This window comes from Sylvia atricapilla, chromosome 2 (genome assembly GCF_009819655.1).
Source record: "Sylvia atricapilla isolate bSylAtr1 chromosome 2, bSylAtr1.pri, whole genome shotgun sequence".
Lineage (NCBI taxonomy): Eukaryota > Metazoa > Chordata > Aves > Passeriformes > Sylviidae > Sylvia > Sylvia atricapilla.
This window is the reverse complement of record NC_089141.1, coordinates 115138224-115157626: the sequence shown is the minus strand read 5'-3', so window position 1 is coordinate 115157626 and position 19403 is coordinate 115138224. Positions and strand designations below refer to the sequence as shown.

The 19403-nt window shown below is 65.6% G+C and overlaps 3 protein-coding genes and 1 long non-coding RNA gene across 10 annotated transcripts; 2 read left to right on the top strand and 2 right to left on the bottom strand.

Annotated features, from left to right (window-relative positions):
• Nucleotides 1–149: 149 nt before the first annotated feature.
• TIMM10B (translocase of inner mitochondrial membrane 10B) lies at nt 150–1186 on the bottom strand. 2 transcript variants are annotated; one of them, XM_066314242.1, is made up of 3 exons: nt 1054–1186; nt 695–790; nt 150–623 (listed from the first exon to the last, which is right to left on the bottom strand). In XM_066314242.1, exons 1-3 carry the CDS (start codon nt 1090–1092, stop codon nt 417–419), a joined length of 342 nt encoding a protein of 113 aa, XP_066170339.1. In that variant the 5' UTR covers nt 1093–1186; the 3' UTR covers nt 150–416. The 2 variants fall into 2 exon arrangements, with proteins under 2 accessions (XP_066170339.1, XP_066170338.1); XM_066314241.1 differs by having other exon boundaries at nt 150–914; nt 1054–1166.
• On the top strand, nt 1187–6871 carry ARFIP2 (ADP ribosylation factor interacting protein 2). Of its 4 annotated transcripts, none has more exons than XM_066314225.1 (9): nt 1187–1273; nt 2180–2287; nt 2382–2490; nt 3394–3504; nt 4047–4162; nt 4299–4520; nt 4856–5013; nt 5090–5264; nt 5615–6871. In XM_066314225.1, the coding sequence occupies exons 2-9, from the start codon at nt 2189–2191 to the stop codon at nt 5768–5770; spliced, it is 1146 nt and encodes a 381-aa protein (XP_066170322.1). In that variant the 5' UTR covers nt 1187–1273; nt 2180–2188; the 3' UTR covers nt 5771–6871. The 4 variants fall into 4 exon arrangements, with proteins under 4 accessions (XP_066170322.1, XP_066170320.1, XP_066170321.1 ...); XM_066314223.1 differs by lacking the exon at nt 1187–1273 and adding an exon at nt 1539–1832; XM_066314224.1 differs by lacking the exons at nt 1187–1273; nt 3394–3504 and adding an exon at nt 1539–1832.
• Nucleotides 6872–7766: 895 nt separating this feature from the next.
• TRIM3 (tripartite motif containing 3) lies at nt 7767–18099 on the top strand. 3 transcript variants are annotated; one of them, XM_066314211.1, is made up of 12 exons: nt 7767–8269; nt 10236–10377; nt 12072–12306; nt 12634–12794; nt 13057–13237; nt 13570–14293; nt 14488–14591; nt 14924–15091; nt 15172–15340; nt 16049–16119; nt 16216–16356; nt 17421–18099. In XM_066314211.1, exons 2-12 carry the CDS (start codon nt 10250–10252, stop codon nt 17571–17573), a joined length of 2235 nt encoding a protein of 744 aa, XP_066170308.1. In that variant the 5' UTR covers nt 7767–8269; nt 10236–10249; the 3' UTR covers nt 17574–18099. The 3 variants fall into 3 exon arrangements, with proteins under 3 accessions (XP_066170308.1, XP_066170309.1, XP_066170310.1); XM_066314212.1 differs by lacking the exon at nt 7767–8269 and adding an exon at nt 8998–9146; XM_066314213.1 differs by lacking the exon at nt 7767–8269 and adding an exon at nt 9349–9407.
• LOC136358271 (uncharacterized) lies at nt 16301–16870 on the bottom strand. The gene is made up of 3 exons (XR_010743035.1): nt 16747–16870; nt 16446–16495; nt 16301–16399 (listed from the first exon to the last, which is right to left on the bottom strand). It is a non-coding gene; the product is annotated as an uncharacterized lncRNA (long non-coding RNA).
• Nucleotides 18100–19403: the final 1304 nt, after the last annotated feature.

Here is a 19403-nt window from a genome sequence, read left to right as displayed (position 1 = left end):
CACATCCCCACCGTGTCCCGGTGATCATGGGCGATGTGCAGGGAGACGTCTGTCTTACATTTAGGTGCAATTCCCTGGATTCCCAGCACACCCAACAGCGAGCATGGGGCCAGGGCTCTGCTGCCCTCCCCACGTGTCACGCTAAGCCATTACTGTAAAAATGTTTTATTGGGACTAACAATCCACTTCCCAGAAATCCACACCGACGAGGGCTAGGGAGGCTTTCCCCTCGTTCCTGTGCCCCCATCCCCGGTGCCCTGCATAGCCCAGCCACTGCTAGGGGTCCCGGGGCCAAGTGCAGATGCTGCTCCAGCCTGCAGCTCCAGTGCAGCAAGGCTGCAGCTGCTCCCGCTGGTACGGGGCAGGGGTGTTGCCAGTCGCGTCCGAGTGCCGTGGGGAGCTCCGGTGAGGTGCTGCTACGTGCCGGCAGCGGGAGCGTCTGGCGAGGACTCCGCGGGGCCCGGGGCCGGCTCAGGGGAGCCCGGGAGTCCGGATGGCCCCGCTGGCGCCCCGTGCTCGGCTGCGCGGCGTTGCAGCAGTGCCGGCATCAGTCCCACGTAGGCGCCCATCAGGCGGTGGTTGGCGCGGACCAGCCTCGCCGCGCAGCTGTCCAGGCACGACTCCTGCGGGGGGGACGGGATGGGGTCAGGGGGCGTGGGGACACCCGACCTGCGGCCCCCCGTGCCCCGCTCACCTCGCGGCCCGTGAGCAGGCGGTAGTTGAGGTTGCAGACACAATGGCGGAAGCACAGCTCGGTCATACGGTTGTAGACCAGCAGGAAGTCCCGCAGCTGGGGAGCAGGCGCGGGTCATACCGGGCGGAGCCGGTCCGGGACCCGCGAAATCCACCGGGAGCCCCGGCGTGTCCCCGGCCAGCCCGAGACGCCCGGGTCCCTTCAGGACCCACCGGTTCTCCTGCGAACCCGGGAACTCAACATCCCACACCCGGAGCTCTCGGGGCACACCGAGACCCGCCACCAGACCGACAGCCCCGGAACCACTCATGAAGGCCTTGCGGGACACCCCGCTCCCCACCCCCAGCCCAAGCGCTCACGCTGCGGAGCTGCTGCCGATGCTCGGCCGCCGGGTCCATCCCGGGCCCGGCCCGGGCTCGGTCCCACCTCACTCGGGGGGACCACCCGAGCTCGCAGCGACGTCACTTCCGTCCGGCTCAGCGATGACGCCACTTCCGGGCCACTGACGCCACTTTCGGCGCGTCCGGGCCGAGGCGGAGCGGGAGCGGCGCGGGGGGGCCCGGCGGGGCCGGGGCGCAGGTGGGGCCGGGGGTGGACCGGGGAGGCTGGACAGGGTGAGCGGCCGCGGGGCTGGTGGAGTCTGGCTGGGAGAGCCCTGGGAGCGAGGCTGGGGCCGTCTCCGCCCACTCGAGCCGGTTCCGCCGGGAGCAGCCACCGGGGGTTCCCTCGGAGGTCGGTCCCGTCTCGGGGCCTTGCCGTGAGCGGCTGCGGAGGGGTCCGTTCTGACGGTGCCCCCGCCCCGGCCCGGAGGCTGTGGGGACTGTGGGGCCGTTCTCCGGCGAGGATGGCCCTGGGCGATGGCGGCCTCTGCCCGCAGGGTTCGACCCTGGAGCTGGGCCGGGCCGTGTCCCCGCCGGGGAGGGGACGGCTCACAGGTAACGGGTTCAGAGGAGCCCGCCCCTGGCCCCGCCTGCCCTGGAATGTGCCCGGACCGGTCCGGCCGCAGCGGGCCCCCCCTCCCGCCGCTCTCCTGCGGCTGCGGACGTGGCTCCCGTGCCCTCCTGGCCGAGGGCGGCTGGGCGCTGCTAACGCCGCTGTCCCGGGGCAGAGTCTGCGGGACGCGGGGATCCCCGACCGGGTTTGTGAGAGGGAGCACAGAGTGCTGCCCAAAGGGGCGGGGGAAGCCGGGAATCCTGGGCGTGATGGTGTGGGAGCCACGGTGGGGTCAGGGTTGGGGTTGGTGCCTCTGGGATGTGCCACCCTACGGGTCCGTTCTGGGAGCCAGGGGTGTCCTAAGAGACGGCCGAGCCGGGTTAGGCAGTGGCTGTAGGAGGCTCTGGGCAAGGGGCAGAGTCTGCTGCTGATGTGGGCCCCGCCTCCATGCTGTTAGCTCCTGTTGTCCCCTTGCACCATGGCCCGTCAGGTACTGGCTGCTGCCCTGGCCGGATTAGTCCTGGCCCCAGTACCACATGTGTGTGTCTGCAGGCCCTGAGGATGTCGGACGGGATCCTGAGCAAGGCAGCCACCATGGAGATCCCCATCAGCAGCAACGGGGACACCAGCAGCCTCCCCGAGGACGACGGCCTGGAGCAGGTCCGAGGGCTGGGATCCCCAGGGGGGTGTTTGGGGCTGTACCAGGGCCCTGCTGTCTCTGCATCTCAGCCCCCTGTGCTCCTCTGCCCCCCAGGATCTGCAGCAGGTGATGGTGTCGGGACCCAACCTGAATGAGACCAGCATTGTGTCAGGCGGCTATGGGGGCACAGCCGAGGGTATCATCCCCACCGGCACCATCAAAGGTAATGGGGCTGGGCTGGGAGGGAATGGGAAGCATCGTGGGATGAAGGGGCTCGGTTCCCCTCATTGCCCCTGACACAAGGCTCTGCCATGGCCCAGCCAAGGTGTCTCCTGGGTGGGCTCTATTCCCGCTGGGCTCGGGTTCTGTGCAGGGGCAACGTGTGGGTGTTTGTAGTGAGGGTAGAGGAGGGGCTGCTGCCCCGGTTCTGCTCTCCCTGGGCTGTCTTGCTCCCCTGTCACAGGGTGGGGTCTCTGCTGGGGAATTTCCATCCCCTTGGTCAGGGCATCCCCATGGGATCCTGAGTCCCTGCTCTGGTGGAGGATCCCAGGTTTGTCCCAGTCCATACCCAGCAGGAGCTCTGGAGTGTGCTGGGCATGAGGGGGCAGGCAGGGGGTCCCAAGCCCACTGATCTCTTTTTGCTGTCCCAGTCAGACCAGGCTGCAGCAGTGCGAGTTGGGCTCTGGGAGACTGGCACCACTGTCCTTGTTACGTGCAGATCTCTCCCTAAGAGTCCCCCCAGGGCTTGAGGAGGGTTCACAAGGGCAGAGAGGGTGAGGGCAGACAGGGTGAGCACGTGTGTGTGTGTGCTTCCCTGAAGCACCACCACTGCTGGCCCAGTTGTCCCCATGTCTGCATCCCCATGATGCCAGGCCTGCCCAGCTCCTGGGCTGCAGGGATTCCTGCACAGGGGCCAGAGGTGGGGGGTTCCCTGGGGTGGGGGGGTCAGTCTATGTGGCTGTAGCCGTGTCTCTGGGTTCCAACGCTCACCTGCTGCCGTCGCTCTCCCGCTGCCGCCCGCCCGCGCACTCGTCCCTGTCCCCTGCCCCCCGTCCGCTCTGCCCTGGCTGCCCCACTGTCCTGTGCCCCCTGTCCTGTCCTGCCCCACCCTGCTCGGCCCCCGCAGCCCCCCCATTTCCAGGCTCTCTTGTCCACCCTCACCCCCCCCGAGGACCGCCGGTGCCCCCCAGCGCGCCTGCTGCCCGTAGGATGGCCCGCCCGGCCGCTGCTCCCGCAGGTACTGCGCCCCTCGCTCCACCTCACAGCGTCCCTTGGGGCCGGGGGCCACGGGCCTCCCGAGGGACAGTGGTAAGAGCCCCCATGGCAGCTGTGTCACGGCCGGAGCCCAGTCCTGGTGCTGATCCTTGTGCTGGGACAGAGGACAGCGCTGATGGGCCCAGGGGGCTCAGAGGTGGGTCCTGGCCAGGGGGGGCCCACACTGGCCCTGGAGCCCACCTGAGGGACTCCCAGTGCTGCTGGGCGGTGTTCCCGCTGTGTCTGGCCTGGTGAGGGTGGTCAGCAGGATGGGGCAGGGCCTGGTGCAAGCAGATGTGGCTGGGCTGGGGTCTGTGCCCCTGTGTTGGACCCTCACGGGGAATGGCAGGAGCAGGGTCCTCATCATGATGCCTGTGGGCCAGTGCTGGGCATGTGCCTAGAGCTGGGGGTGCTGCTGTGGAAAGAAAGGCCATGGCTCTGGAGGCTGAGGCTGCCCAGTCCCCGTGGCTGTTGCCCTCTTGGAGCTGGTGCCAGGTCCTGTCCCCATCCCTGTCCCTGTGCCAGGCCCCGGGCTGCACCCACCACCCCCAGGACCCCCACCTGGTGGAGAGGAGGTCGTGCGTGGCATTGCCGTTGAGAAGTTTGACATTGTCAAGAAGTGGGGGATCAACACCTACAAGGTGAGAGGTGAGGGGACCCCGGGGTGGGGGGACACCAGTGGCCCTTCCTGGGCCCCCTCCCACAAGCAGCTGCTCTCGGAGTGCTTTGGGGGCCCCTCACATGCTTTGGGGGCCCCCTGGTTTCCCCCTCCTGCAGTGCACCAAGCAGCTGCTCTCGGAGCGGTTCGGCCGGGGCTCCCGCACGGTGGACCTGGAGCTGGAGACCCAGATCGAGCTGCTGCGGGAGACCAAGCGCAAGTACGAGAGCGTGCTGCAGCTGGCACGGGCACTCACGGCCCACCTCTACAGCCTCGTACAGACCCAGCACGCCCTGGGGGACGCCTTTGCTGACCTCAGCCAGAAATCTCCTGAGCTCCAGGTGTGCCACGGCTAGAGGGACACTGGAGTGAGGGCAGGGACACCGGGGCACCGTGGCTGGGGGGGAGGTGGAGAGTGCCAGGATTTGGAGGGGCACCTGGACGCTAGGGCTGGCGGGGCAGGGGTGGCTGGGGGTTGTGGGGGTCAAGACTTGGAGTCACACGTGGACACCAGGGCAGGAACGTGATCTGCACTGGGGTGGATGTGGTGTGTGCTCGTACGGGGCTTGGCGGTGCTGGGTCATGGTTGGCCTCAGCAGTCCCAGCACTTTTGATGGAAGGGAGTGGGGGTGTGATCTGTGGCCCCTTACCTGTGCACGCATCCCTCTGTCCCCAGGAGGAGTTTGGGTACAACGCAGAGACGCAGAAGTTGCTGTGCAAGAACGGGGAGACGCTGCTGGGTGCCGTCAACTTTTTCGTGTCCAGCATCAACACACTGGTCAACAAGACCATGGAGGACACGCTTATGACAGTCAAGCAGTATGAGACGGCCAGGTGCGACAGGGAGCTCGGGGGGCTCAGGACTCCTGGAGACATCTGGAGGCAGGTGACCAATGCCGGTTCTGTGCAGGTTGGAGTATGACGCGTACCGCACGGACCTGGAGGAGCTGAGCATGGGCCCACGCGACGCCGGCGCTGTGAGCCGCCTCGACGCAGCCCAGAGCCAGTTCCAGAGCCACAAGGACAAGTATGAGAAGCTGCGGGCAGACGTGGCCATCAAGCTCAAATTCTTGGAGGAGAACAAGGTGGGTGCGGGAATGGAGGGGTGGGATGGGGGGCACAGGAATGGGCGATGCAAGGCGGAGGTGGGGGATCCAGAGATGGGGTTCATGAGGAGGAGAGGTTCAGGACACGGATGGGAGGTGTGGGATGGGAATGCAGGGGAAGGAGGCACAGGGATGGGGTCCCTGCAGGGATTTGATGGCTACATTAGATTTGTCACTCAAGGACGTGAATTGGGTGGAATAGGCAGTGCGGGGCTGGGGGAGGAGCGGTGGCAGTTGGGGTGGGGTCTCAGAGGGCTTTCCAACCCCTTTTTCTGTGCTACTGGGGTGGGGTCAGGCCCCCCCCATTCACGATCCTCTCCCCTCCCCAGATCAAGGTGATGCACAAGCAACTGCTGCTGTTCCACAATGCCATCTCTGCGTACTTTGCCGGGAACCAGCAGCAGCTGGAGCAGACCCTCAAGCAGTTCAACATCAAGCTCAAGACCCCCGGTGCTGAGAAGCCCTCCTGGCTGGAGGAGCAGTGAGCACCCCGTGCCCCCCCGGATGGAGGAGCACACATGGACCTCAGTTGTGGCCAGGGGCTCGTGGGGGCCACAGCCTGGGCCTGGTCTTGGACTGGGGGGGGCACCAGGTGTGGGGAGCTGCCAGTGGGCTGGGGCCCCCCCATCCCACAGCCCCTCCTCAGGGCAGGCTGCAGCAGCCCCTGCTGCACAGACCCCACACAGCAGACAGCTGGAGCCCCCCTGCCTCTGACACTCCTAAGGGGCTGGGGACACCCCCCTTGCTGGGCTGCTCCCCCCAGACACCCCACTCACCTTGGGGTGAGCCAGGACCTGCCACTGTCCCCCCTCTGCCTCCCCGGAGCAGGATGAGGGTGCACCCCTCCCAGGCCCACTGCCAACTTCCACCTAGGGAGACCCTGCCCTGTGTCACAGTGGAGCTGGGTGGGGGCAGCACCAGAACAGCCAGGTGCCCCCTATGTCGGGAGGGGGCTCTGGGGCCTCTCTGCTGCACCTGGCAGCCAGAGGGGCTCCCGCTCTGCCCTCCAGTGCCAGGGACACCCTGGCCCCCACCAGGCCATTCACAGGTGTTTCCAGTGTGGCCGCTCTTGCACTCCTGATTCACAGGGGGCTGCACCCTCCAAAGACTCCCCTGCTTCCCTGGGGCTGTGGCATCCCGGGCTGGGCTGGCAAGGGCTTCCTGTGCCCTGCACCTAGTGGCAGGGGGAGTTGCTGGCCAGGCACAGGTTCCCTGGAGCCCTGGGAGAGGGCAGGGGGGCTCCAAGCAGGGACCAAAAACGTCAGTGGAGGCACAGGGGGTGCACGCGTGTCCATGCATGTCCGTGTGCAGGTACATGAGTGTCCCGGGACTGGGGCACATGTGCTGCACAGGGTGGGGCTGGGGTCCTGGCCAGGGTTCACCCCCACCCCATGAGGGGCCCCCCACCCACCCCCGCACTTGGGCACTTTCTCCTGAGACAAAACTGTTGGTTTTTCTTGCTCATTAATTTAACCCATAATTTAATGTCGGGATCCGACTTCGTCCTGCCCCGCCCTGGTGACGGTCTGACCCCCCCAACCCCCTGACTTCTGTAAAACCCCAAATAAATGGTACAGATCAGTGTATGCAGAGCTACAAGTGGGACAAGGAAGGGCTGGGGCTGCCAGGGCAGCTGGGGGCATGAGCCCTGTAACCGAGGACTCCATGATGGAGCCCTAGGGCAAAGGGAACTGGCTGCTGCTTGTGGGGCCTCAGGCTCAGAAGGGGAACGAGCTGGAGCACAGGAGAGATGGTTCTGGGGGGTGAGTGAGGGGCTTGGGGAGACCCTGCTCATTTGTGTCTGGCAAGGGGAGCCACCCCATCCTCCAGCCCCGTGGCACCAGCGTGAATCAGGACCAGGTGGGAGTAAATGGGGCCCCGCAGGAGGAAGCTGCTGGGATTGGCCTGGGATTGCTGGAACCATCACTGCTGTCCCGCTGGTGGCACTGAGAGCTCAGGAGTCCCACAGAATAGCTTCCCTTTCCCCAGGCCAGGCACTGGGGCCAGTGGTGTTCAGAGCCCTCCTCCATCGCCCTTCAACCTATTACCACTAGCTGCTGTTCCACTGGGACCCCTGGACACTTCCTTTGGAAAACTTCAGGAGATTCCTCCTGGACACTGTCTACCCCTGCCCTGACCCCCCCTGGAACACTGAAACCCTCCCATGGAGTCCTGCCACTCCCCAGACCTGGATGTGGGCAATCCCTGTCCATACTGAGCTACTGGAGTCAGGTGGGTGTCTGCCCACAAGGGATGAGGGCTGTTCCCAGGCACCTGCTCTGTCCCCGCAGGCCCATCCATCAGGTCATGTGGGACACTGGGAGAGGATCAGGGAATGCGGGAATGAGGAGCCACTGGAGGTGAGGGTGGAGGGCCAGAGGAAGTCCTTGGTGGAGGGGAGTCCTCTTCATCCCTACTGTGCTATAGGTACCCATGGGACACTCTGAGCCTCAGAGCCTTCTGCTGCTTCTGGTGGTGCCTGGCTGGGAGTGGAAGGTCCTGGGGATGGGTCCCATGTTCCAAGGCAGGTCACCCTCCTGTCACCCTGATGATCATCCTTGCTCCTGGCAGACTGTGCTGGCTGCACAACCAGGTCTGGCCTGGCTGTGGAACCTTCCAGACACTGAGGCCAACGTGGAGGGTCAGGGGACCACGCTGGGGCCTCCCGTGTGGATGGAGAAAGATTTATAGCAGGGTTGGTTCATGGCAGAGGGTTGGGTCCATCCTAGAGCTGCTTCTCCCTGATGGGACCCCAGGGGGCTGGGGGTCCATGTGCTGGGCCAGGTCAGGACCTTCCCGTCCCTGTGGCCATCATTACCCCCATGGCCCACGCCTGCAGTGACCTGGCTGGGAATAGTGACACCCCCTCTGCACCCCGGGAGCTCCAGCTCTGCCAGGATGCCCGGTCTGTGAGGGCCTGCTCGCTACCTCACCCAAAGGAAGCAGCCAGGAGCCTGCTGGAACTCTCCAGGATGCTGCAGCAGGTGGGCTTGATGCCATGTCCTGAGGGGGTGGGGATCCTGCCCTGCGGGGTGGAGGGGTGCCAGCTGAGGGGGGGTCTCACGTGGAGGAGGCGCTGTGGCAGCTGGCACGTGGGAAGAAGTGGGGGCTCCCTACAGCCTGGAGGGCTGCTGTGGGCCTAGTGGGCTCTGGTTTGACTCCTATCCCTCCTCTTTATAAGCCCCTTTGTAGCCCACCTGTACCTTCTTTATACCACCCCTCTATAACCCCTATTTTGCCCCTCTTTTTACCTGTGCATCCCCCTCGCCCCCCTTTATATCCACTTGTTCGCCTTGACCTTCCCTTTATTCCCCCTCCATCCCTGTTTTATATTCTTCCTACTTCCCAATTTATACCGCCCGTCACCCTACGCTCGGTAACCCGCCATGCCCCCACGCACCAGTGTATGCCCACATCCCCGGTCCTATTCCCCCCTCCAATTTGGGGTCAATCCCCCCCCAAATTCGGGGTCGGGATGTGGTTGCCGTGGCAACAGCCGGGTACCCCTGGATGCGCGGAGCCCCCCCCCAGCTGCAGAGCCACAGCCCAGGCGAGACCACTGATGTCGGGGGGGGGAGTCGAGTGGTCACTTTACCCACTTTCCCACGGGACCCTCCCCGCGAACCCCCCGGCCGGGGGCGGCAACGCGCCCCGCAGCGACGCCTTGCCAACCCCGAGCGGGGCGTCCTCGGGGGCGGGTTCCGTGGAACAGGGAGGCGGCGGCATGTTTTACCTCCCCCTCCGGAGCGCGGTTGGTGCGGCCCGGCCCGGCCGCCTCCCTGTCGCATCCCGGGCCGGGGCCGAGGATGCGCCGTGGGGTCCCGCGGCGCGGGCGGCAGCGAGGAGGGGGCCGCGGGGGGGGTGAGTGCTCCGGGCCCGCGGGGGTCCGCACGGCCGGCGCGGGCCGAGCGCGGGGGGCCGCCTCGGGGCCGCGGGCGGTGCGTCAAGGGCGTGCGGGATGCGATTGCGGGGGGCACGGACCCCCCGGGCCCGCGGGGTGCCGGACCCCCGGGCCCCGCCGTGTCCCGGTGCCGCGGGGGGGGGCGGTGCCGCACAATGGCGGCCGGGGCGGGGCCGGGGCCTGGAGCGCGGAGCCGCCGCAGCGCCGGGAGCGGGGCCGGGGTGAGGGGAGGCGGCCGGGGACCGAGGGTGGTGGGGCACGGCGGGCCGTGGGGCGCGGGCAGCGAGGGACGGGGGCGGTGCGGGGTCTGTGGGGCACAGGGGACAGGGGACAGGGGGTGACGAGCGTCCCACGGGACAGAGGGTGGGGTGGGGGCCGGGGGGCGCGGGAGGAGGGTGGCGGGGCTGGGGTGTGCCCCGTGGGGCAGGAGGGTGGGCGCTGGGGGCGCCCTGTGGGGAAGACGACTGGTTACCGTGGGTGGGGGCGGGTGCCATGGGGCACAAGCGGACAGGGCTGTGGGGTGTGTGGGTTCCGAGGGCCAGCGGGTAGGCGCGGCGGTGCTGTGCGGCACGGTCGTGTGTGAGGGTGGGGGGCACGTGTGGGGCTGCCTCTGGGCGCCCGGGGGTCATGGGCATGGTGGGGGCCGGGAGGAGTCCCCATGTGTGCCCCAGAAGGTGTCTGTGGGGCCAGGGACTGTGGGATGCGCTGGGGTGTGTGCCATGGGTCGGGGCTGTGGGCGCCCCAGGGTGCTGAGCACTCATGCCACAGGGTGAGTGCCCGATATGGCCCTCTGTGAGGCCGTGGGGTGGGCAGGGGGCTGTGGGGCACTGTGGGTTGAGTGGTGGGCTGCAGGGTGCCACGCAGTGCCTCCCACGCGTTTTGATTCCCCCCATTCTCAGGCTGAGGGTCTGCCACGACCCACCACGAGCCTGTGGGGCGGGCGGGGGTTACGTGGCGCCGTGGGTTGGGGCTGGGGGTGTCTGTGGGGTGCTGTGGTGCCCCATGGGGTGTTGCGGGGTGCCTGCCCCTCACTGTGGTGTGCCTCCCAGGCTGAGGAGCCACCATGGCCCGCCATGAGCCCGCCAGCCCGGTGGTGCGGCAGATTGACCAACAGTTCCTGATCTGCAGCATCTGCCTCGACCGCTACTGCAACCCCAAGGTGCTGCCCTGCCTGCACACCTTCTGCGAGAGGTGGGACCTCCCGAACCCCCCTTGAGCCCCCCTGTATCCTCGCAAACCCCATCCCCGCCTGCATGCTTTCTGTGAGCATGGGACCTCCTGAACGCCTGCTGAGTCCCTCCTGCACCCCCTGAACCCAATCCCTGCCTGCACACCTTCTGTGAGATGTGGGACCCCTCATTACACTTCCTCCACCCCACTGCACCCCCAGTATCCCCTCTGTGCCATGGTACCCACTCTCCATCCTCACCCTGTCTCTGAGCACCCCTACATCCCTCCTGTGCCCTCTGCACCCCACCAGCATCCACCCCCAGCACATCCCTACCGTGCCCTGGGCCCCTCTGCACCTCACTGAAGCCCTGACTGCAGCCCCGCCACTGTGACCCTCCCAAAGCACCCTCCATGTCCTGACTGTGCCCCTGCACCCCCCAACTCCCTCTAGCATCCATCCCCTCTGCCCTCCAGTGCACCTGGCCCCCATCTGCCTTGCTGCATCCCCCTGTGTCCCTGAGCCTGTACCCCACCGCTACTGGTTGCACCCCCCGTGTGCCCCACTGCACCCCCTAATCCTGCAGTGTGAGCAGAGCCCCCCTGGCCCCCCACTGGTGGTGAGCCAGGCCCCCCTGCACGCCCTGCCCTCCCCAGTGGGAGATGAGGTCGAGCCTCCCTGTGCCCCCGGAGCTGGGACCCCCCTGTATTCCACTGCCCATGGTGGTGCTGGGACCCTACTGCCCCCCACACCCCACTGCTCTGCGAGGACTGCACAGCCCCTGAGCCCCCTGAGTGTGGGTGCTGGGGGTGCTGTGCCTGGGGTCCCCAAGTTGGGGGGGTCTTGTTGCTGATGGCCCCCTCTCTCTGTGCTCCCAGAGCCCTCTGGCCCTGCTCCAGCCCCCCACTCCGTCCGTCCGTCCATCCGTCTATCTCCCCAGGGGCATTGGCACTGCTGCCCCCTGTCCATCCTGTCCATCTGTCTGACTGCCTGCTCCTCTGCCACCCCCCCACCTGGTGTGACACCACATAGCCCTCCTGTCTGTCTGTCCATCTGTATCTCCCAGCCTAGTGTGACACTGCACAGCACCCCCATCTGTCTGTCCGTCTGTCCCCCTCCTGCTCCCCAGGGTGACATCGTGCAGCCCTGGTGTCTCTCCCCCTGCTCTCTGCCTGCACCCCAGCTCTCCTGTCTTTCTCACTGCTCCCCTCTCCCTGTGTTCCTCATCACCCTGTCTGTCTGTCCTGCTGCCCCTTGTTCCACCGTCACTGTGTGCAATGTGCAGCCCCTCTGTCCATCCATCTGTCCCTGTGCCACTGCCTGTCCCCAGGCCTATCCGTGTGCCCTTGTCCTGTGCCCTGACCCTTATGTTCATCTGTCCATCCTGCTCTCTACCTGACCCCAACCCTAGGTGGTATGTTCCCTCTTCTGTCCCCAGATCAACCTACCTGTCCATTCCCCTGTTTCCCTGTCCATCCATCTGTCCCTTCACCCCCCTGTTTTGCCCTCACTGCCATCCTACATCCCCTAGCCCCACCAGGTCCTGTCCCCCCATCCATCCCCTCATCTGTTCCCCCGTATCTGTGCCCATGTACTCGCTGTGCTCCCACAGCCCCTATTCCTATCATTGCCCCCTGTGTCCTGACCCAGAGTCTGTCCCTGTCATGCCCCCTGTGACCCCTGACCCCAGTGACCCCCGTGACCCCTGTGACCCCAGGTGTCTGCAGAACTACATTCCGGCCCAGAGCCTGTCCCTGTCGTGCCCCGTGTGCCGCCAGACCTCGATCCTGCCCGAGCGGGGGGTCCCGGCGCTGCCCAACAACTTCTTCATCACCAACCTGATGGAGGTGCTGCAGCGGGACCCTGACCCCCGCGGGGCCCCCCCTGCACCCCTGCCCCCCCTGGGCGCCGCCACCGGGCAGCCGCTCTGCTGCCCGAACCACGAGGGAAAGGTGGGGCCGAGGGGCTGGGGACGGGCTGGGGGGGCTCAGGGTGTCCGGGAGGGCTGGGGAGTTTCAGAGGGCTGAGGTGACTCAGGGGGCTGGGGACCTGCAGGAGCCGGAAAGGCTTTAGCAGGGCTGGGATCTGGGGAAGGCTGAGGAGGTCTGTGAGGGTCAAGGGGGGCCTTCAGGCCTTGGAGAAAGGGTCCAGGGTGGGGTGGGGGGAGGCTGCAGTGGTCCAGCGAGTCTAGGAGAAGCTGTGTGGGCTCGGGAGATGGGGTGGGCTGCAGGGTGCTGTGGGCTGGGCTGCGGGGCAGCAGGTGAGCACAGGTGTGGCAGGTGATGGAGTTCTACTGCGAGCCCTGTGAGACGGCCATGTGCCGGGAGTGCACAGAGGGGGAGCGGCGGGAGCACCGGGACCACCGCACCGTGCCGCTGCGTGATGTGCTGGAGCAGCACAAGGCAGCCCTGCAGCACCAGCTCGACGCTGTGCGTGCCAGGTACGAGGGTCAGGGGATCCCTGGGGGTCCCCGTGGCCCTACTCCCACTGGTTGCAGCACCAGCTTGGTGCCACTCACACATGATGCAGGGGGAGGGGTGGCTGAGGGCATCGTGGCTGCTGTGGGGTTTGAGAGTTCAGGGAGTCCCCGTGTCCTCCTTCTGCAGGATACCACAGCTGGATGAGGGTGCTGTGGGGGGCTCCAGGGTTCAGGTGGGGTTGGTGGGGGGTTGGGAGTTCAGGGGGTCCCTGTGTCTTCCCAGACTCCCACAGCTGGCAGCAGCTGTGGGGCTGGTGGCCGAGATCAGCCGGCAGCTGGGGCAACGCCGGGCTGAGGCTGAGGCAGAGATCGGGAGCAGCTTCGAGGAGCTGGAGGCGGCGCTGCGGCAGCGGCGGGAGGTGCTGCTGCGTGACCTGGAGGCCACCTGTGCTGCCAAGCAGCAGGTAACACACCTGTGGGTTGGTGCCCTTCACCAGCCCTTCCTGGGAGGGTGTGTGGGTGTCCCAGCCATGCCCCAGTGCCAGCGGCCCGGCCGGTGCAACAGTTTGGGGTCCCAGTGCAGCACCAGTGTGGGGGTTGTGGCCGTGGCTGGGCTGCAGGTGGGGATGCAGGTGGAGCACTGGTTAGGGGTGCTGGGTGTGGGGATCCCACACTGACACCACAGAAATGTGCCATCCCCGCACGGATGTGCTGCGGCAGGGCCAGGATGTGGTTCACGTGTAGGTGCTGGCACTGGGGTCTCACAGGTGCCACAGGTGATGTTCTGGTCCCACAGGTGCTGGAGGCGCAGCTGGAGGTGCTGCGGCAGGGCCAGGAGAGCATCCTGAGCAGCTGCGCGTTCACAGAGCAGGCGCTGCACCACGGCTCAGCCACGGAGGTGCTGTTGGTGCAGAAGCAGATGGGCGAGCGGCTGCGGGAGCTGGCGGCGCGGCCCTTCCCCGAGCACCCGCACGAGAACGCGCAGCTCGAGTTCCACGCCGAGCCCGAGGGGCTGCGCCGCTCCATCCAGAACCTGGGCGCGCTGCTGACCACCAGCGCCACGGCGCACACCACGGTGGCCACGGGCGAGGGGCTGCGCCAGGCCGTGGTGGGGCAGCCCTGCTCCCTCAGCGTCACCACCAAGGACAAGGACGGGGCGCTGGTGCGCAGCGGTGGCGCCCGCCTGCGCTTCGCCGTGACGGGCCCCGACGGCGCCGCGGCCGAGGCCGAGGTGCAGGACAACCGCAACGGCACCTACGAGCTGGTGTACACGCCGCGCACCGAGGGTGACTTTGTGCTGTCCATCCTGCTGTACGGGCAGCCCGTGCGCGGCTCCCCGTTCCGCGCGCGCGCCCTGCGCCCCAGCGACGTGCCCCCGTCCCCCGAGGAGGCCAAGCGCCGCGTCAAGTCCCCGGGAGGGGGGCACGTGCGGCAGAAGGCCCTGCGCCGCCCCGCCAGCATGTACGGCAGCGCCAAGCGCAAGGAGAACCCCATCGAGGATGAGCTCATCTTTCGTGTCGGTGAGCAGGGGGTGTCTTGGGATGATGGGGGGCTCATTAGGGCTCCCCACAGCCACAGGGATTCCCTTGGGCCTCCCTGGGCTCCTCATGGCTTTCTGGGGTGGTGGTGGAGGGCCCCAGGGGGTGGCAGAGTTTTACCGGGGTGGTGAGTGGTCTCCTGGGTCCCCATGTGCCCCCCTGACCGGTGCCTGCAGGCAGCCGTGGCCGGGAGAAGGGCGAGTTCACCAACTTGCAGGGGATCTCCACATCCAGCGCCGGCCGCATCGTCGTGGCTGACAGCAACAACCAGTGCGTGCAGGTATGGACACCCTTGGGACCTCCAAACCCCTCCAGGACCCCCACTGACCCCAACAGCAACAACCAGTGCATGCAGATATGGACCCCTGGGACCCCCACTGACCCCCTCGGGATCCCCCTGGGTAACCCTGGATCCCCATGACCCCACTGACCCCATCAGCAGTAACCAATGTGTGCAGGTGTGGTCCCCTCCCTGAACTCTCCCAGTACCCCCACTGACTCCCCCTGCTCCCTCCTGGCCCCCACATTGTTCTCCAATGAAGGGCAGTTCTGGCTGTGTTTCAAAGTGTGGGGGTGTTCCTCCTGATCCCTCTGACCCTGCTGCCCTCCCAGGTGTTCAGTAACGAGGGGCAGTTCCGGCTGCGTTTCGGGGTGCGGGGGCGTTCCCCAGGGCAGCTGCAGCGCCCCACGGGTGTCTCAGTGGACACCAATGGTGACATCATTGTGGCCGACTACGACAACCGCTGGGTCAGCGTCTTCTCACCTGAGGGCAAGTTCAAGGTGAGAGAAAGCAGGAATGCAGGGTTCTGAGGGGTGAGGGGGTCCCTGTCACCTCCCACCTTGACCCTGTGTCCCCCTAGACAAAGCTGGGTGCGGGGCGGCTGATGGGCCCCAAGGGTGTCGCCGTGGACCGCAATGGGCACATCATCGTGGTGGACAACAAGGCCTGCTGCGTCTTCATCTTCCAGCCCAACGGGAAGCTGGTGGCACGTTTTGGCTCCCGTGGCACCGCTGAGCGCCAGTTTGCAGGTACCCCTGGGACCCCCAGGCCGACCTGAGCTCCCCAGGGACCACGGCAGGGCAGGACTGTGTGCCTCACATTGTTGGGGCACCTGGTGGCACTGGGACCCCTAAGAATGCCCTGAGGTTGGGGGACAGGTCCAGGCTCCAGTTCTTGACTGGCTCTCTGGATCCATTTCTGGGCTGTGGGTTCTGGGTCTGGGCTCAGGACTTATTCTGAGCTCTGGTTTGAGTTTTGGGACTGGATAGGGAGCCAGGATCTGGTTCAGGGTCCAGCATCAGGTTCAGGGTTCTGGGCTGGTAATCCAGTTCCAGGTTCCACCTTTGGGTTTTAGTTTGGGACAGAGATCCCAGACTCTGAGTTCAAAGTTTCAGTCTGGTTCCCAGTCTGGGATGTGGGTCCAGATTCTGGGTTTGGGTCTGGGTTCTGAGCTCTGTGACCTAGATTGGGGCACTGGGTTTGGTTCTGGATACAGACTGTGAGTCTGGGTTCTGGATTCAGTTCTGGGCTGGAGCTCTAGGCTCAAGTTCTGTCAGTGGCTACATCCTGAGGGCTCTGAGTTCTGGGCTCTGTCCATGCCTCAGAGCTCTGGGTCCATCCTGCTCCTGCCATGGGGCCAGGGCTGAACCCCACCATTCCTCTCAGGGCTGAGCCCCCCAGTCTTGGGGATGAGTGTCCTGTGCCCCATTCAGGCTGAACCCCCTTTGACTCCCTAGGACCCCATTTTGTGGCTGTCAACAACAAGAATGAGATCGTGGTGACCGACTTCCACAACCACTCAGTGAAGGTGAGCGCAGCCACAGGCAGGTGCTGAGATCCCCCTGGGCTGGGGGGCTGCAGTGCCCCCTGTGACTCCCGTGTGTTGTCCCTCCGTGCCCACCAGGTGTACAACGCAGAGGGCGAGTTCCTGTTCAAGTTTGGGTCTCATGGGGAGGGCAACGGGCAGTTCAACGCACCCACAGGAGTGGCCGTGGACAGCAATGGCAACATCATCGTGGCTGACTGGGGCAACAGCCGCATCCAGGTACTGTACCTGCGCCTGCACACCTGTACCTGCGCCTGCACACCTGTACCTGCACCTGCACACCTGTACCTGTGCCTGTGCCTGTACACCTGTGCCTGTGCCTGCACACCTGTACCTGTGCCTGCACAGACACCTGCGCCTGCACAGACATCTGTGCCTTGCACAGACACCTGTGCCTCCTCACCTGCACCTGCACAGACACCTGTACCTGTGCCTGCACACCTGTACCTGTACACCTGTACCTGTGCCTGTACACCTGTACCTGTGCCTGCACACACACCTGCAACTGCACATACACCTGTGCCTGCACACCTGTGCCTGCACACCTGCACCTGTGCCTGCACAGACACCTGTGCCTGCACACCTGTACCTGGGCCTGCAGACCTGTACCTGCACAGACACCTGTGCCTGCACATCTCTACCTGTACTTGCATAGACATTTGTGCGTGCACCCGCACAGCTGTACCTGCACACACACCTGTACCCACACCTTTACCTGCACACACACCCCCAGGGCAGCACAAGGGGCCCAGGATTGGCCCATCCCATCCCTGACCCCCCCAACCCACGTGATCTCCTGTGAGGTGCTGTAGGGCACCTGCAGGGAACCAGGAAGCAACTCGGTTTAAGTGAGAGCAATTGAAAAGGATCTTGGGTCAATTGGGAAGAGTCTTTGCAGGGTCTACAGCCAACTGGGAGGGGTGTAGGGTCAACTGTGAGCAACTGGCATCAACTGGGAGCAACAAAGAAGGGTCTCAGGTCAGCTTGGAATGGTCTGTGGGGGTCTAGGGTCAACTGGGAGGAACTGGGAAGAGTTGCACCGAGAGCAACTGGGGTGGACTGGGAAGGGGTCTGGGCTCGCCTGGGAGCAACTGAGAAGGGTCTTGGGTTAACTGGAATAGACCTGGGGGGATCTTGACCACATCCCCCTACAGGGACTGTGTCCTGCAGGTCCGGGGGCTGTCAGGGCTGGGGGTCCCTGGGCTTAGGGCCGTCAGGGGCCATTGGGGTGGGTGTCCCTGGGCCGTGGGGCCGTCGGGCACATCCTTGTGCGCCTCCTGCAGGTGTTTGACAGTGCGGGCTCGTTCCTGTCCTACATCAACACGGCGGCTGACCCGCTGTACGGGCCACAGGGGCTGGCGCTCACCTCCGACGGCCACGTTGTCGTGGCTGACTCGGGCAACCACTGCTTCAAGGCCTATCGCTACCTGCAGTGACGGGCACGACACCACAGGCAGGAGGGAGCCTGCAGCTGCAGCGGGGCGCCTGCAGAGACGGCTGCCCCGTGGCCTCGCTTGCCCCCCAAGCGCCATCCTGGCTTCATGTGCACTTTATCCCAGGGGGCAGCCGGGCCTGGGGGGTGAGGATGGGTCCCGTGGGGTGGGGGCTGCCTGGGGGTCATGGTCTGACCCTCGCCCTGCCCCACGGCAGGGCCAGCATCCCACTGCCCCGGCTGACAGGGTGCCCAAGGTGTGCGGGGGGTATGAGGGGCAGGGGGAGCCGCTGGAAGGGCTTGGGGGGGGCTGTGGAGTGGCCAGTCCAGAGCCCCATGCCCCTTGAGGGCTGCCCCCCACCTCCCCAGCCCCCCTCCCCAGCTGTGGGGTGACTGTGTGTGCCTGCTGCCCCATGGCACTGCTGCCCCACTGCACTGCTGCTCCACAGCTCTGGGGGGCTCCAGGGGTTGTGGGGCAACTGCCGCACGCTGACAAAACTGTATGTACAAAATAAAGTATTCTGGAAGTACCCTGGCCCCGTGCTGCCCCGTTGCCCTGCGTGTCCTTCACACGCCCTGCCGTACAGCCCCCCCATATGTCCTGTGGGCCCTCCCAGCTGTGCTGGACACCCCCAGACAGTGCCAGGCCAAGCAGGGACAGGAACGGTGCCTGGAGCTCGGTGGCACCATGGGCGCCTGCCTGGCCTGGGCGTTCTGCCAGCACTGACCCATCTGCAGGGACAGGGACAGACTGGGACTGGGGACTAGGCTGGACTGGGCTGGGAGTGGGGTTAAACTGATTTGTGTTGGGTCAGACTAGTCTGTGCTGGCAGCAGGGTCTGGGTTGGACTGGTCTGTACTTGTACTGGGTCAGACTGGGCTATACTGGTATGGAGACTGGGTCAGATTTGTCTGTACTAGGAGCAGGAACTGTTCTGTACTGGTCTGTGTACCCAGGAGACTGGTCAGTGACCTGCTGAGCCGCTCAGACCCTGCAGGTCCCTGGCGCCAGTGGATCCCTGGGGATACCACAGGGGCTGTGGAGAGGTCACGGAGCTGCTCTGACTGGTCCTCACCAGGATCCATGGGGGATCCTGGACAGCAGCAGAGCTCACCCAGACCCTACTCATCATTCCCCACCAGCCAGCCCTGGCCCCCCAGGGGTTCCCAGGCCCCAGACATTCCCAAATAGTGACCCTATTCCCAAACAGGGCTGGAGGGAGGATCCAGGGAAGTCCACACCTGTTCCTGGTCCTGACGCTGGGAACGCCCTAGAACAGGTCACCTCTGGGTCACAGCATGGGCAGGAAAAACAGGAGATCAGATCCAGCTGGAGGTTGGGAAAGGCAGATCCTGACTCACTCACTTGGTCTCCTGCTGGGACAGGGTGACCCTGGTGGCTGCAGGACAGGTGTGGGTGTGCCTGCCTGAAGCTCAGCAAAGCCTTTGGCAGCATCTCCGTTTCCCTGGCATGTCATGGAGCACCTGCAGCCTGCCTGGGACAGGTGCTCCTTGCTGGGAACACTTGGCTGTGGGCCAGGCCCAGGCAGGGGTGGGAATGGGGCCGCATCCAGGGGGCCAGGCACTGCTGGGGCTCCCCAGGGCTTGCTGCTGTCCAAGAGCGAGCTGCTCGATGATCTGGATGGAGCAATGGGGTGTGTCAGTGAGTTCATGGGGGACACACGGTTGGTTGGGATGTGGATCTGCTGAGGGCAGGAAGGCTGTGCAGAGGGATCTGGGCAGGCTGGACTAATGGGCCAAGGCCAACAGTGTCAGGGGCAACAGGACAAGTGCTGGATCTTCCACTCGGGTCACCAAACCCTCCTGCAACATC